Source organism: Mustelus asterias, chromosome 20 (assembly GCF_964213995.1).
Source record: "Mustelus asterias chromosome 20, sMusAst1.hap1.1, whole genome shotgun sequence".
Classification (NCBI taxonomy): Eukaryota; Metazoa; Chordata; class Chondrichthyes; order Carcharhiniformes; family Triakidae; genus Mustelus; species Mustelus asterias.
Window position 1 is genome coordinate 45,768 of NC_135820.1, and position 15,258 is coordinate 61,025.

Below are 15,258 nucleotides of genomic sequence, written 5' to 3' on the forward strand. Positions count from 1 at the left end.
GCCGTACAGACAAAGCATACCGTTCATAGAGAAGGGAAGGAGAGGGTGCAGAATGTGGTGTTACAGTTATAGCTGGGGTTGTAGAGAAAGATGGTATTAATAAATAACCACGGACACACAGCCTCGTGGAGCGGGAGGTCCATGGTGAGCTCACTTGAAGTGGGTTCTGAAGGAGCGTCTTAAAGGAGGGCAGCTGGGGGAGAGAAGTGGAGAGGATTTGGGAGGGAATTCCAGAGCTTATCAAGCCCCAGGCAGTTGAATTGGAAGCGACTAGTTGTGAAACCTATTTGTTTGTCAACGTAATATCAGTGTTGACTCTCCTCCCATTCCAGTCTGTTCGCCCCCCCCACCCCCACTCCTCCCCCTCTCCCCCCCCCCCCTCATGTGTGCATACCTTACCCTGTTCCAATTTCAACATCAGGCACTTGGGAATCACAATTCCTGGAAAAGTTCCTGAGTCATTTGCTCAACAATCAACTCCCCCCAGTGCCCCCGCCCCTCAGCCTCGGTGAGGCAGGTATAAAGAGCAGTGAGCGCTTGCTGCTCACAAACCAACCCCTCAAACCAGAGCCAGAGAAGACAAGCAGACATGGCAAGGTCTCAGATGAAATTGCGACTTCTCTCCATCGCTCTGACATTGCTGGTCATCGTGGACCTCAGTTACTGCTTTTCCTTGTCCAAGGTAAGTGAGGAGATGTCCCTCACAGGGTGACATGATTCCAGTGCGTGACTCTTCGCCGAGTACCCGGATAGTCTCACTGGCTCTGCAGCTTGATGCTGTTACCTTTATGCATTTACTATTTGTCACCCGATGTCATATCTTTTCCTCCTGTTTGTTTCTGCTGCTCCAGGAAATTATCATTCTTCCCCTTCTCCAGCCCCTCCCTATCTCTGTAACCCCCTCCAGCCCCTATACCTCTCCGAGATCTCTGCGCTGCTCCAATCCCGGCCTCTTGAGCATCCCCCTGGGGGTCCCTAATCTCTGGAATTCCCCCCCTAAACTTCTCCACCTCTCTCTCGCTATGTCGCTCTTTCTCTCTCTCCATATCTCTCTTTCTTTCTGTTTCTCTGTCTCTTTCTCTCTGTTTCTCGTTGCCTCTCTCTCTCTCTTCTTGTCCTCTCTTTAAAAACCAAACTCTCTGACTAAGCTTTTGGTCACCTGTCCCTGATATTTCCTTATGTGGCTTGAGGTTCAACATTGTTTGGGAATTTTTCTTGGGAAGCATCTTGGGACATATTGCTAGATTCAAGATGCAAGTTGAACACAGATTGTTGTGTGTTAGTCACAGCAGCTCTGTCACTGCCTACAATCATCTCTACCCTTCACCCACTTCCTCTGCTTTTTACACTCTGCCTCCCTCTCTTGTGTGTCTGACCCTTCACCTACAGCCATGACTTGCACCCTCAGACCTGAGAGTCAGTACATCAGGCCTTTGAGCCTGACTGTAGAGAACCAGAGAATCCCTCCAGTGCACAAAGAGGCCATTCAGCCCATCTAGTCTGTACCGGCCAGTACTGAGGGAGTACCGCACTGTCAGAGGGTCAGTACTGAGGGAGTGCTGCACTGTCAGAGGGTCAGTACTGAGGGTCAGTAGCCAATTCCCACAGATAGCCAAGTTCCGCATACATGAGGACGGCCTCAACCGGGGATCTTGGTTCATGTCACACTATCTGTAACCCCCACAACTTGCCTGGGCTTGCAGAGTCTCACTAACTGTCCTGGCTGGAGACAATACACATCTCTTTAACCTGTGCTTAACCCTCTCTCCACTCACATTGTCTGTACCTTTAAGACTTGATTACCTGTAAAGACTCGCATTCCAACCATTATCTTGTGAATTGAGTTTGTGTCTTTTTCTATGCCCTGTTTGTGAACACAACTCCTCACTCACCTGATGAAGGAGCCTGAGACTCCGAAAGCTTGTGCTGCCAAATAAACCTGCTGGATTTTAACCTGGTGTTCTAAGGCTTCTTACCCTCTCTCTCTATCAGCCTTTCCACTTTCCCTCTTGGTGCTCCTTCTGTCTCTCTCTGTCTCTCTCTGTCCTATCACACTCTGACTTTGTGGGTTGATAAATTCTTTGCTCTTTCAGATTGACGATGGACGTGCTTCGTTGAACACGGAGAAATCTGTGGATTCCCCGAGTATGGTACGTTGATATTTATTCCCTCTTTCACTCGGGTCTGTGATGAAGGTTTGCTGATTTTAAGCTGATTGCAGTGGCGGTCTCTCTGACCTGGAGGAAGTTACGGGAATCAAACCCTTTTATTCCTGTGCAGGGATGCGGCTGTTGCAAGGAAATGAACGTATTCCCGTTTGATTTTTAGCTGAAGTTCCCCCCACACTTCCCCTCAGGAATTGCTGGAGGGAGGTCTGATCCAGCCAGGGTTTGGGATAAGGATAAGTGGGAGAGGTAGTAAAGTGTAGGACTGACAGAGCGAGGGAGAAGGAATGGGAGGAGGAGGAGGGAATAAGAGTGTGGGAGAGGGAGAGAGTGGAGGAGAGGGATAGAGAATGGGACAAGGAAGTGGTGAAAGGGAAAGAGGGACGGATGGAGTGGGAGACAGTGAGAGAGGAAGAATTGAGGGATAGATGAGGGAAAGTAAGAGAGAGTGTACGAGAGGGAGAGGAAAATTAGAAGGGGAGAGAGAGAGATACAGAGTGAGTGAAAGGGAGAGTGAAAGAGATACAGAATCTGTGGAGAGGGAGGGAGGAGAAACTGGAAAAGGGAGAGAGGAGAGAAAGATTTGGCCAACGGAAAGGAATGGGAAAGAGAGAACATCCAAACTTGGTGCAAGGAGTTGGCCACTTGGCCCCTTGAGCTGCTCCCCCAGACAATAAGATCATGGCTGGTCTGATTGTAACCTCAACCCCACACTCCCATCCACCACCGATAACCTTTCACCCCCTCGTTAATTGAGAATCTGTCTCACTCTGCCTTAAAAATATTCAAATACTCTGCTCCCACCGTCTTTTGAGGAAGAGTGTTCCAGCGCGGAAGAGAGGTAGATAGCGAGAGACAGGGAGCGATACAGAGCAGGACACCTCCTCCTGTCCTGACAACCCTTCGAAATCTCTGCAGTTCAGGCCTCTGCCACAATCCCCCGATTCCCATCGCTCCATCATTGGCGGCCGTTCCTTCAGCTGCCCAGGCCCCAGAGCTCTGGAATTCCCTCCCTAAACCTCTCCACCCCTCCCTCGCCTACTCTAAGGTGCTCCTTACAAACCAGCCTCTTTGACAGTGTGTTTGGTCATCCTGTCCCTAATATCTCCCTATGTGACTCGGTGTTGTTCTTATTTTTCTTTGATTTACTCTGCCGAGATGCGGGTTGGGGCAACTGACTGTGCCAGGGTTCAGGGTGGGGGGGGGGGGGGTGTTATGTAAATGCGAGTTGCGAGTGTTGTGTGGAAGGGGGACACAGGAGTCATTGCCAGAGGCTGGAGCCACTGTGTACAGACAGTATCTAATCTCTCCGAATCAACAGTCGATTAGACTCTCAGCCAAAGCATGGCTGAGATCCGATCCATAACTGAAGCCAGGACGTTCTAACTGTTTACAATGTCCTGATTAATTACCAGTCAGATTGGGGGAGGTTGTGTAAGAAGAGAGTTTACATTTTTCCAGCATCTCTCCCCACCTCGGGATGTCCTAAAGCTTTTCGCGGACAGTGAAATATTTATTTTGGAAGAGCGGTCACTGATGCAGTGTCAGGCATGCAGCAGCCATTTTAGGGTCAGCAAGATCCCACAAATGGCAATGTAGTAATGACTGGCCCGCCCTCAGCACAGGCGCTGCAAGCATTGGTTCAGATTGTCTGCTCAAAGCTCCGCAACTCTCAGTCTCAAGTCAAAAGGACCAGTGCATGTGGTCTAGGGAGCACCGCACTGTCAGAGGGTCAGTACTGAGGGAGTGCCGCACTGTCAGAGGGTCAGTGCTGAGGGAGTGCCGCACTGTCAGAGGGTCAGTACTGAGGGAGTGCCGCACTGTCAGAGGGTCAGTTCTGAGGGAGTGCCGCACTGTCAGAGGGTCAGTGCTGAGGGAGCACCGCACTGTCAGAGGGTCAGTGCTGAGGGAGTGCCGCACTGTCAGAGGGTCAGTACTGAGGGAGTGCCGCACTGTCAGAGGGTCAGTGCTGAGGGAGCACCGCACTGTCAGAGGGTCAGTACTGAGGGAGCACCGCACTGTCAGAGGGTCAGTGCTGAGGGAGTGCCGCACTGTCAGAGGGTCAGTACTGAGGGAGTGCCGCACTGTCAGAGGGTTAGTGCTGAGGGAGTGCCGCACTGTCAGAGGGTCAGTACTGAGGGAGTGCCGCACTGTCAGAGGGTCAGTACTGAGGGAGTGCTGCACTGTCAGAGGGTCAGTACTGAGGGAGTGCCGCACTGTCAGAGGGTCAGTGCTGAGGGAGCACCGCACTGTCAGAGGGTCAGTGCTGAGGGAGTGCCGCACTGTCAGAGGGTCAGTGCTGAGGGAGTGCCGCACTGTCAGAGGGTCAGTACTGAGGGAGTGCCGCACTGTCAGAGGGTCAGTGCTGAGGGAGTGCCGCACTGTCAGAGGGTCAGTGCTGAGGGAGTGCCGCACTGTCAGAGGGTCAGTACTGAGGGAGTGCCGCACTGTCAGAGGGTCAGTACTGAGGGAGTGCCGCACTGTCAGAGGGTCAGTACTGAGGGAGTGCCGCACTGTCAGAGGGTCAGTACTGAGGGAATGCCGCACTGTCAGAGGGTCAGTACTGAGGGAGTGCCGCACTGTCAGAGGGTCAGTACTGAGGGAGTGCTGCACTGTCAGAGGGTCAGTACTGAGGGAGTGCCGCACTGTCAGGGGGTCAGTACTGAGGGAGTGCCGCACTGTCAGAGGGTCAGTACTGAGGGAATGCCGCACTGTCAGAGGGTCAGTACTGAGGGAGTGCCGCACTGTCAGAGGGTCAGTACTGAGGGAGTGCTGCACTGTCAGAGGGTCAGTACTGAGGGAGTGCCGCACTGCCAGAGGGCCAGTACTGAGGGAGTGCCTCACTGCCAGAGGGCCAGTACTGAGGGAGTGCCGCACTGTCAGAGGGTCAGTAGTGAGGGAGTGCCTCACTGTCAGAGGGTCAGTACTGAGGGAGTGCCTCACTGTCAGAGGGCCAGTACTGAGGGCTACAGGGTGGAGTTCCCTCCAGTTTCCTCAGGCAAAGGTATATCCCTCAACCAACACTGGGTTACAATTGAAAGTGTCAGTCTGGGCCTTTATCGCATTGCTGTATTTGGGAACTAACTGTGCGCAAATTGGCTGCTGCCTTTCCTCCAGTAAAACAGTGACCACACTTCAAACAATAGAAGGTTTTCCTCAGTGGCTGCAAAAGGATTTGAGACTGAGGGGGTAACGGGCACTGAGAAATGCACGTTCGTTCCCCCGATGGCACGCGCAATTGAAATGTCGGTACAGTACAAACGTTACGGTGCCTCCTTCCTTTCTGGCATGTTCTCACCGAGTGACCTCCCTCTTTTCCAGGGGTCCGTGCTTCTACGACACAAGAGGATGAGTCACCTCTCAATCTGTGTGTACTGCTGTGGCTGCTGTAACCGGAGAAGCAACCAGAAGACTTGTGGTTTCTGCTGCAAAACTTAGACTGTGGCTGCGTTCATGTCACACGTCACCCTGCCACCTACCACAGTCTATCACCCCACCTCCTCTTATTTATTGTCCGGGAGTTCTAATTACTGCAGCCCCTATCCACCAATTCCATTTGAAGCTTTACTTGCATTTTATAGCACAGAAACTGGCCATTCGGCCCATCAGCTCTGTGCTGTTTTTCCTGCTCCAGACAAGCCTTCTCCCAACCCCCACTCTTCATCTCACTCCCATCACCATCTCCTTCTGTTCCTTTCTCCCTCATGTGTTTATCCAGTTTCCACCTTAAATCTGTTGATACTATTTAAGTCAATCACTCCCTGTGGGATCGAGTTCCACATTCTCCCCACTTTCTGGGTAAAGATGTTTCTTCGGAATTCCTGTTGGATTTGTTAGTGACTGTCATAGATTGAAGTTTTCATCATTATCTATCTTTTGTACTGATATTCTGTACTTTTAATATAACCTATGTTTTTACTGTTTATAATGTACATTTCTTTGTGTGTGAGTTTGTGTGAGTGTCAGTGTGAGTATGTGTGTGACTCTGAGCGTGATCTTACCACCTGTTCACACCACTTTCCCGCTGCAGCGAAGGTGGAGAATTTGACAACATGCCAAATGTCCGTTCACCGCAGCGGGATGGGAAAATCCCTCTGGCATGAACAGTCGGAAAATTCTGGCCTGTTTGTCAGAGTGAATGTGGTGCATGTGTGATTGTGTCAGTGTTTGTGTGTCCGTTTGTTTGTGTGGGTGTGTGTGAATGTTTAAGTGTGAGTGCGTATGTATGAGTGTGATTTCCTGTGTTTGTGTGTGTGTCTGGGTGAGTGTGATTGTGTGTGTCTGGGTGAGTGTGAGTGTGTGTGTTTGGGAAGGTGCGAGTGTGTGTCTGGGAGGGTGTGTGTGTGTGTCTGGGAGAGTGTGAGTGTGATTGTGTGTGTGTTTGGGAAGGTGTGTGTGTGTCTGGGAGGGTGTGTTTGTGTATGTGTCTGGGAGGGTGTGAGTGTGATTGTGTGTGTGTGTGTTTGGGAAGGTGTGAGTGTGTGTGTGTGAGTGTGTGTGTCTGGGAGGGTGTGTTTGTGTGTGTGTGTGTGTGTGTGTCTGGGAGGGTGTGAGTGTGATTGTGTGTGTGTGTGTCTGGGAGGGTGTGAGTGTGATTGTGTGTGTGTGTCTGGGAGGGTGTGAGTGTGATTGTGTGTGTGTGTCTGGGAGGGTGTGAGTGTGATTGTGTGTGTGTGTGTGTGTCTGGGAGGGTGTGAGTGTGATTGTGTGTGTGTGTGTGTCTGGGAGGGTGTGTTTGTGTGTGTGTGTTTGGGAAGGTGTGAGTGTGTGTGTGTGAGTGTGTGTGTCTGGGAGGGTGTGAGTGTGATTGTGTGTGTGTGTGTGTGTGTGTTTGGGAGGTGCGAGTGTGTGTGAGTGTGAACATGCAAGTGATTATGGGGACTCTCGTTACTAAATAATTTGAATGGATGCTACTGGGTTATTGATGTTAGTGTTTAGCGAGATGCACAGGAGTCTCCTGATTTAGCTGCTTTATGCTCTCGCAAACAAATTCACTCGACAATGTGTTCAAGTTTCACAATCATTTTGATCAGGTTTCCATTGTAAATATTGTGCTTTCCTTAAAAAAAATTAATAAACAAATGTTGTCTTCACAAAGTGTCTGGTTCAGTTTTTCAGGCCACTGACCATCCACTCTCACTTTCCCCCTCACACCAGGGAACTGTATTATCTGGCCTTTCCTTTGAAGTTCTGGGCAAGGTTAAAAACATTACCTGCCTCGTTCAAGTGTTCTGACATCCAGAATTTAATTCTCAATATCACACAAAGGGACTTGTGCCAATGTGGCCCACTTTTCACAGGCAACTTTTACAGTTCATCTGCTTCAAAAGCAGGTGTTCAATCTTGCGGCCTTTCCCTTAACGTTCTCATCACTGTAATTGTCCACCGCGCTCCCCCATACCCCCCCCCCCACCTCTCCCTCCCACTGTGCCCCCCATACCCCCCCACCTCTCCCTCCCACCGTGCCCCCATCCCCCCCACCTCTCCCTCCCACCGTGCCCCCCATCCCCCCCACCTCTCCCTCCCACCGTGCCCCCATCCCCCCCACCTCTCCCTCCCACCGTGCCCCCATCCCCCCCACCTCTCCCTCCCACCGTGCCCCCCATCCCCCCCACCTCTACCTCCCACTGTGCCCCCCATCCCCCCCACCTCTCCCTCCCACCGTGCCCCCATACCCCCCCACCTCTCCCTCCCACCGCGCTCTCCCCATACCCCCCCACCTCTCCCTTCCACCGCGCTCCCTGCATCCCCCCACCTCTCCCTTCCACCACGCTGCCCGCATCCCCCCACCTCTCCCTCCCACCGCACTCCCCCCATCCCCCCGCATTCCCCAGGCATCAGTCAGCCAACACATCCATCCATCTGACGTACACTGTCTTTCTGCACCAATCGGAATGCACAATGACTCATGACCCAACTGGATGGTGCCCAAGAGCCACCTCCCCTTGCGGAAAGATCACTTCCTCCTCATACTGCTGCCTCTTGGCTGAACTACCTGCAACCTCACAGCAAGAGGAATATGGGAGGCCCAGTCAGCACCCTGAGACATGATTCAAGATCATTGAGGGGAGGAACTCTCCTTTGGGGAAGGGACACTGCCTTCCTCACTGGGTTTGGCCAAAGTGCGACCCCTCGACTCACAACAGCGCGTTCTCGACGACAGCCAGGAATAGGCAACAAATGATGACCTTGGCACTAATATCCACATCCCTCAGGAAGGAATAAAAAAGAGACAAGAGAGGCCCCATTCAGCCCCTCGAGCCTGTTACACAGGAACAGGAGGAGGCCCCATTCAGCCCCTCGAGCCTGTTACACAGGAACAGGAGGAGGCCATTCAGCCCCTCGAGCCTGTTACATAGAAACAGGAGGAGGCCCCATTCAGCCCCCTCGAGCCTGTTACACAGGAACAGGAGGAGACCCCATTCAGCCCCTCGAGCCTGTTACATAGAAACAGGAGGAGACCCCATTCAGCCCCTCGAGCCTGTTACACAGGAACAGGAGGAGGCCCCATTCAGCCCCTCGAGCCTGTTACATAGAAACAGGAGGAGGCCCCATTCAGCCCCCTCGAGCCTGTTACACAGGAACAGGAGGAGACCCCATTCAGCCCCTCGAGCCTGTTACATAGAAACAGGAGGAGACCCCATTCAGCCTCTCGAGCCTGTTACACAGGAACAGGAGGAGGCCATTCAGCCGGTGCAGTTGCACTGGGACAACATGTTTTTGGATGAAAAGAGTGGGTCAAGATGGGGGCGACATTTCAGTCTAAAGTTGAACTCAATGCTGAGTCCACGCTCAGTTGGCATGGTAACGTGAATCGATGTGCCTGGTTCCCCTGTGCACTTGACTTGACAGACTGTTGGAATGAAAATGTGGAGTTCCTAAACTGGAGCAGAGGGGGTCCCCGAGTCAGCTGGTGTGTGTTCTTTATCATCAACTCCTGGGGTCCTGAAGGTCCAAAGGGCTGTCAAGAATTGGGCAGCAGGATTACAGGGAGACTCCAAATGGGGACCTGGCCATGAGTGCTTGATGGATTTCAGAAGCTGCTGCCCTGAAGTTTCCGCACTCCCCTGAGAGTGAGCTGACTGGCAACCTCGCATTCTTCACTCAGAGTTACAGATAGCCACATCCTGAAGCACAGTTACTTTTACAGATAGGGGGGCCCTGTGCTCACCTTCATATCCGGGCTCCCCACAGCCTCCCACCTCACCCCTCCCCAGCCCATCCCCCCACCCCCCCACCCCCACTTCACCCCTCCCCACTCCATCCCCACCCCCCCAACCCCACCTCACCCCTCCCCACCCCATCCCCCCCACCCCCACTTCACCCCTCCCCACCCCATCCCCACCCCTCCACCCCCACCTCACCCCTCCCCATCCCCCCACCCCCCCACCCCCACTTCACCCCTCCCCACCCCATCCCCACCCCTCCACCCCCACCTCACCCCTCCCCATCCCCCCACCCCCCCACCCCCACTTCACCCCTCCCCACCCCATCCCCACCCCTCCACCCCCACCTCACCCCTCCCCAGCCCATCCCCACACCCCAACTCACCCCTCCCCTACCACCAACCCCCACCCCTCCCCCAAATTCATCCCTGCCCCATCCCCACCTCCCCCTCCCCCACCTCACCCCTACCTTATCCCTCCTCACTCACCCCCCCACCTCACCCCTTCTCCCCCACCCCCCACCTTACCCCTCACCCACCCCCCACCTCACCACCCCCATCCCCATCTCACCCCTGCCCCACCCCCACTTCACCCCTCACCCACCTCACCCCTTACCCACCTCACCCTTCCCCCACCTTACCTCTCATCCCACCCCTCACCTACCCCCTCTCCCTTGCCCCACAGAAAACAAACACGGAAGCCACAGAAGTGCACAAATTGCTGCTTCTTCATTTATAAAGCACATGCCTGTGTGGATAATTTCCTTGCTGAGTTGCAAGCTTACCTCTTGTCTGAATGAAGGTGAAGGTGGTTAATTCTGCGATGTGCAATGTGAGTTCTGAGACGAGCAAACATGGAATTTTCTGATGAGACCTGAGCAGCTGGTAAAAACATTGCCTCACAACGATATACTTTTAACGATTCATACATTGTAATTAGGATTTGTTCAGTGCAGGAGTAAATACTCCAACTGACAAGATGCACATTCACTATATTTCATGGAATCTCACTTGGTCTCAAAAATAAAAGTTAACTTCCTCTGACAAAATTAAAAAAGTTATTGGTAAAAATTGATGTGAGTGCAGTCAGTGAGTCCAAGTCCAGTTTCAGTGGCTCTGGCTGCAAGAGACTTTCTGGGGATCAGTCTTTAGAGTGATAGTGGTTCGAACTATCAGCATGTGACCAGCTGCAGCCCTTATATCAGCCCAGCAATGGTCTGTTTTCTTAAATTCATTCAGGGGACCTGGGCGTCGCTGGCTGGCCAGCATTTATTTCCCATCCCTCGTTGCTCTTGTTCAGAGGGCAGTTGAGAGTCAACCACATTGGCTCTGGAGTCACATGTCGGCCAGACCGGGTAAGGACGACAGATTTCCTTCCCTAAAGAACACTAGTGAACCAGATGGGTTTTTCCCAACAATCGACAATGGGTCATCAGTAGATTCTTAATTCCAGATTTTTTAAATTGAATTTAAATTCCACCACCTGCCGGGGCGGGATTCGAACCCGGGTCCCCCAGAACATTAGCCGAGTTTCTGGATTAATTGTCTGGCGATAATACCACTGAGCCATCACCTCCCCTGAAAATAACAATTTAAATAAGAAGATATGGAAGAGGGACTGATTTTTAAGATCTTTTTGCCTCATCCCTTGTTGACATGGCAATTTAGATATTTGTTCATCCACTTTTTCTCCACAGAGCCATCAATTGCATCATTGTAGATAAAATCTTGTAGAGACGCACTTTCAATTGTCAATATTGCTGGACTTCTCAAATGTTCCTGACTCATCATACTTTGCAAATAATTTTTAAACTCTTTCAATGCAGAAAAAGATAATTCACTGGAAGTATTGTTAAAAAAATTCAGAATGGTTTCCACATTTAGGGAGAGGGGGGGCGTGGGTTGGAAACGGAAAACAGACTAAATCTAGTTACCACATTGATAATCGCCGGAACAGAGACATGTGGCTCAGAAACAAACAGCAACACCTCATCCACATAAAGCGAAATTTTATGGTGCTTACCTCCACGAGACAACCCATAAACCTGGGGGGGATGGGGGGGTCACATCTAATGGTCTTCGCCATGGGTTCAATAGCTGGAGCAAACAACAGGGGAGACAAGGGACATCCCTGCCTAATCCCTCTCTGAAGGCCACCATTCTCTGATCCATAAACATTTGTAAGGACCGCCACCATTGGGTTCCTGTTGAGTACTCGAATCCACTCCACAAAGTTCCCTCCTAACCTGAATTTATGCAAATAATCCCATTTCTCCCTCTCAAAAGCTTTCTCGACATCCAAAGAGATCACTCGCTCATTCAGAGCACGTTTTTTGAAGATTTTATACAAGTAAAGTTTATTTATTAAGTCACAGGGAAAGCTTACATTAACACTGCAGTGAAGTTACTGTGAAAATCCCCTAGTCGCCACATTCTGGCGCCTGTTCGGGTCAATGCACCTGGATAATATTCAGCAATCTCGCCAGCAATGTCGTCATGGAGGAACAGAGGCAGGGCTCTGGCAGCAAACTCAGGCCTTTGTGTTTGCTGGTTCAAGGTCTTTCTCCCTCCATGTTGTTTCAGGTCAGAGGTCCACTGCGGAGCCATTCATGCCTCATCTTAGAAACATGAAAAAACTACAGCACAAAACAGGCCCTTCGGCCCCACAAGTTGTGCCGAACATATCCCTACCTTTTAGGCCTACCTATAACCCTCCATCCTTTTAAGTCCCATGTACTCATCCAGGAGTCTCTTAAAAGACCCTATTGAGTTTGCCTCCACCACCACTGACGGCAGCCGATTCCACTCGCCCACCACCCTCTGTGTGAAAAACTTCCCCCTAACATTTCCCCTGTACCTACCCCCCCCAGCACCTTAAACCTGTGTCCTCTCGTAGCAGACATTTCCACCCTGGGAAAAAGCCTCTGAGAGTCCACCCGATCTATGCCTCTCAACATCTTATACACCTCTATTAGGTCTCCTCTCATCCTACGTCTCTCCAAGGAGAAAAGACCGAGCTCCCTCAGCCTATCCTCATAAGGCATGCCACTCAATCCAGGCAACATCCTTGTAAATCTCCTCTGCACCCTTTCAATCTTTTCCACATCCTTCCTGTAATGAGGCGACCAGAACTGAGCACAGTACTCCAAGTGGGGTCTGACGAGGGTCTTATATAGCTGCATCATTATCCCCGGACTCCTAAACTCAATCCCTCGATTGATAAAGGCCAGCACACCATATGCCTTCTTAACCACCTCCTCCACCTGCGGGGCCGATTTTAGAGTCCTATGGACCCAGACACCGAGGTCCTTCTGATCCTCTGCAGCACTAAGAGTCTTTCCCTTTAGATTGTACTCCTTCATCTATTTGACCTGCCAAAATGGACCACTACGCATTTATCTGGGTTGAAGTCCATCTGCCACTTCTCCGCCCAGTCTTGCATCCTATCTATGTCCCTGTGCAACTTCTGACATCCCTCCAGACTATCCACAACCCCACCAACCTTCGTGTCGTCGGCAAACTTACCAACCCATCCCTCCGCTTCCTCATCCAGGTCATTTATGAAAATGACAAACGGCAAGGGTCCCAGAACAGATCCCTGGGGCACACCACTGGTGACCGACCTCCATTTAGAAAAAGACCCATCTACACCCACGCTCTGCCTCCTTTGGGCAAGCCAGTTCTGGATCCACCGGGCAGCAGCCCCTTGGATCCCATGCCCTCTCACTTTTTCTCGAAGCCTTGCATGAATTTTGACCCTTAATAAATCCAGTCTGATCACCCCATCACCTCAGAATCTTAGACAACAATTTCAAATCAACATTCAATAAGTGGGCGGCACGGTGGCACAGTGGTTAGCACTGCACCAGGGACCAGGGTTCAATTCCAGCCTTGGGTGACTGTCTGTGTGGAGTTTGCATATTCTCCCCATGTCTGTGTGGGTTTCCTCTGGGTGCTCTGGTTTCCTCCGGGTGCTCTGGTTTCCTCCCACAGTCCAAACATAGGTGAATTGGCCATGCTAAATTGTCCCTTAGTGCCACAAGATGTGTAGGTTAGATGGATTAGCCATGGTAAATGTGTGGGGTTATGGTGGTGGAGAGGGCCCGGTTAAGATACGAGGTCAGAGAATTGGTGCAGACTCGATGGGCTGAATGGCCTCCTCCTGCGCTGTAGGGATTCTCTGATTCTATGAATAAGGAAATGGGTCTGTAAGAAGCACGCTGCTCAGGATTCTTATCCAGTCTCAGGATTAAAGAAATATTCACCTCCCCATGCGTCTATGGTAGCAGACCTAGGCCAAATGAATGATTATATATACCAATCAGTGGGTCAAATAATAAGTCCTGAATTCCTTGTAGAATTCGCACCCAAACCCATCAAGGCCAGGTGTCTTACTGGGCTGAAGCTCCCTTATGGCATTGACTACCACCTCCTCCCAGATGTCAGAGCGTTCACGGCTGCCCTCAGATCCTCTGAAACAGAGGGAAGCTCAAGAGAACACTCCATAAGTACCGGGGTCTCCTCAGCTTAATCCAATTCATAAAAGTTCGCATCAAGTTCCTAAATGCCCCATTGATATCTTCTGCGCCAATCCTCCTATTTTCTCGGAGTCCACCACCGAAGCTTTCAACCCGGAGTCTGACTTCTTCTCAGTAAGAAAAGCCAAACATCTACTCAGTTGATTTTCAAATTCAGATTAAAACAAGCACTCCAATAACTCGGAGCGATTATCCTTCTGCACGCTCAGCACGTGGGCTGCCGGTCGGAAACAGTCAGCGCCGTAATCAGGGCTGAAAAATAAAACAGACCCCTCACAACAAACACGCTACAAATACATTTCTCAAAGGCACAGTGTCATCACAATACCTACCTCCCGTTACACAACTTTCTAAAATAAAGGGCAGATTCTTTTTAACCAACATTGCTACCCCTGAGAAGAGAACCATAGAATCCTAGAGTGCAGTGATTCTGCACTGACTCTCTAAAAGAGCACCTGACTCAGTTGCCGTGAGGCAGCAGTGCTAAGCACTGCACCACCACGCTGCACAACTGCTGGTCGAGGAAGAAGCGAGAGGCACTCACCCCAGTGTAAGGGGGTTTTCTCGGGGCGTCCCTCTAGGGAGTCTTGTATTCAGCCGATCTCAGCTAACACAAAGACTTGTGAAAGACAGTACGCAGTTAAAGGCGTATTGGGAGATAGTCGGAGGATTCCAACTGCTCTCTGACATTGCATCACATGAGCACAACAGATATACATTTCTGAAAATGCGATCTTCCCACCCCACCTGAAGTCCAAGCTTGATGGTCCAATTACATTAGTACACCTCATTTACTTTGGCCAATAGCTTCCTACCTTCCAGCAGAATTAGGAATTCATTGATCAACTGAACCCAGAGGTTCTTCCCCTGTTGCCTCATAACCTTACCTACGAAAATCTGGTTGGTTCAATGGTCGCTCCTAACACCTGCAATCTTGGGAATGAGAAAGGAGTCGTTTTTCTTGTCTGTTTCTGCTCCCTTATCAGTGGAGGCCGAAAGCATCTATTCTTTGCAGCTGGAAGCTGAGTCTTTCTCTTCATTTCAAAGACCTTGGTTACTTGTAGCTGCCTGGCCTGCCCCTGATAATAGGGTTTACGCTCTATGCTTCATTGTTCCAAAAGAATGTGGTTTGTCTAATTAAACTTACTTCTTATTATGCCTTGGGGTAAATTGCTTGTTGGCCAAAGCTCACAAGAGAATACAAAAATACAGTTTAACTCTATAACACGTGTTCAAAAATGATTCTATATGTGCTTATACAGACAATACCTTCGTATAGGATATAAGTGAGGCACATTGTGATACTTTTGATATATATATAAGGCACACTGTGGTCCCTATTTTAAACTCATCGACCTCGTTTTCATAGTCTCAGAAAGGAGGGGTTTCT

General features: G+C 50.8%; 1 protein-coding gene and 1 long non-coding RNA gene across 2 annotated transcripts; both read left to right on the top strand.

The window, feature by feature from the left end:
- The first annotated feature begins 552 nt into the window (after window positions 1-552).
- On the top strand, window positions 553-5,699 carry hamp (hepcidin antimicrobial peptide). Its single transcript, XM_078236189.1, has 3 exons — window positions 553-682; window positions 2,094-2,150; window positions 5,487-5,699. The coding sequence occupies exons 1-3, from the start codon at window positions 590-592 to the stop codon at window positions 5,601-5,603; spliced, it is 267 nt and encodes an 88-aa protein (XP_078092315.1). The 5' UTR covers window positions 553-589; the 3' UTR covers window positions 5,604-5,699.
- A 281-nt stretch (window positions 5,700-5,980) lies between these two features.
- On the top strand, window positions 5,981-7,262 carry LOC144508350 (uncharacterized). Its single transcript, XR_013500262.1, has 2 exons — window positions 5,981-6,488; window positions 6,555-7,262. It is a non-coding gene; the product is annotated as an uncharacterized LOC144508350 (long non-coding RNA).
- Window positions 7,263-15,258: the final 7,996 nt, after the last annotated feature.

What these genes read in the sequence shown, in the direction of transcription:
- hamp (XM_078236189.1), top strand. Translation starts at nt 590, where the DNA reads ATGGCAAGGTCTCAGATGAAATTGCGACTTCTCTCCATCGCTCTGACA. An exon ending in ACTGCTTTTCCTTGTCCAAG is followed by an intron (nt 683 to 2,093) that starts GTAAGTGAGGAG and finishes TTGCTCTTTCAG; the next exon opens with ATTGACGATGGACGTGCTTC. An exon ending in CTGTGGATTCCCCGAGTATG is followed by an intron (nt 2,151 to 5,486) that starts GTACGTTGATAT and finishes CCTCTTTTCCAG; the next exon opens with GGGTCCGTGCTTCTACGACA.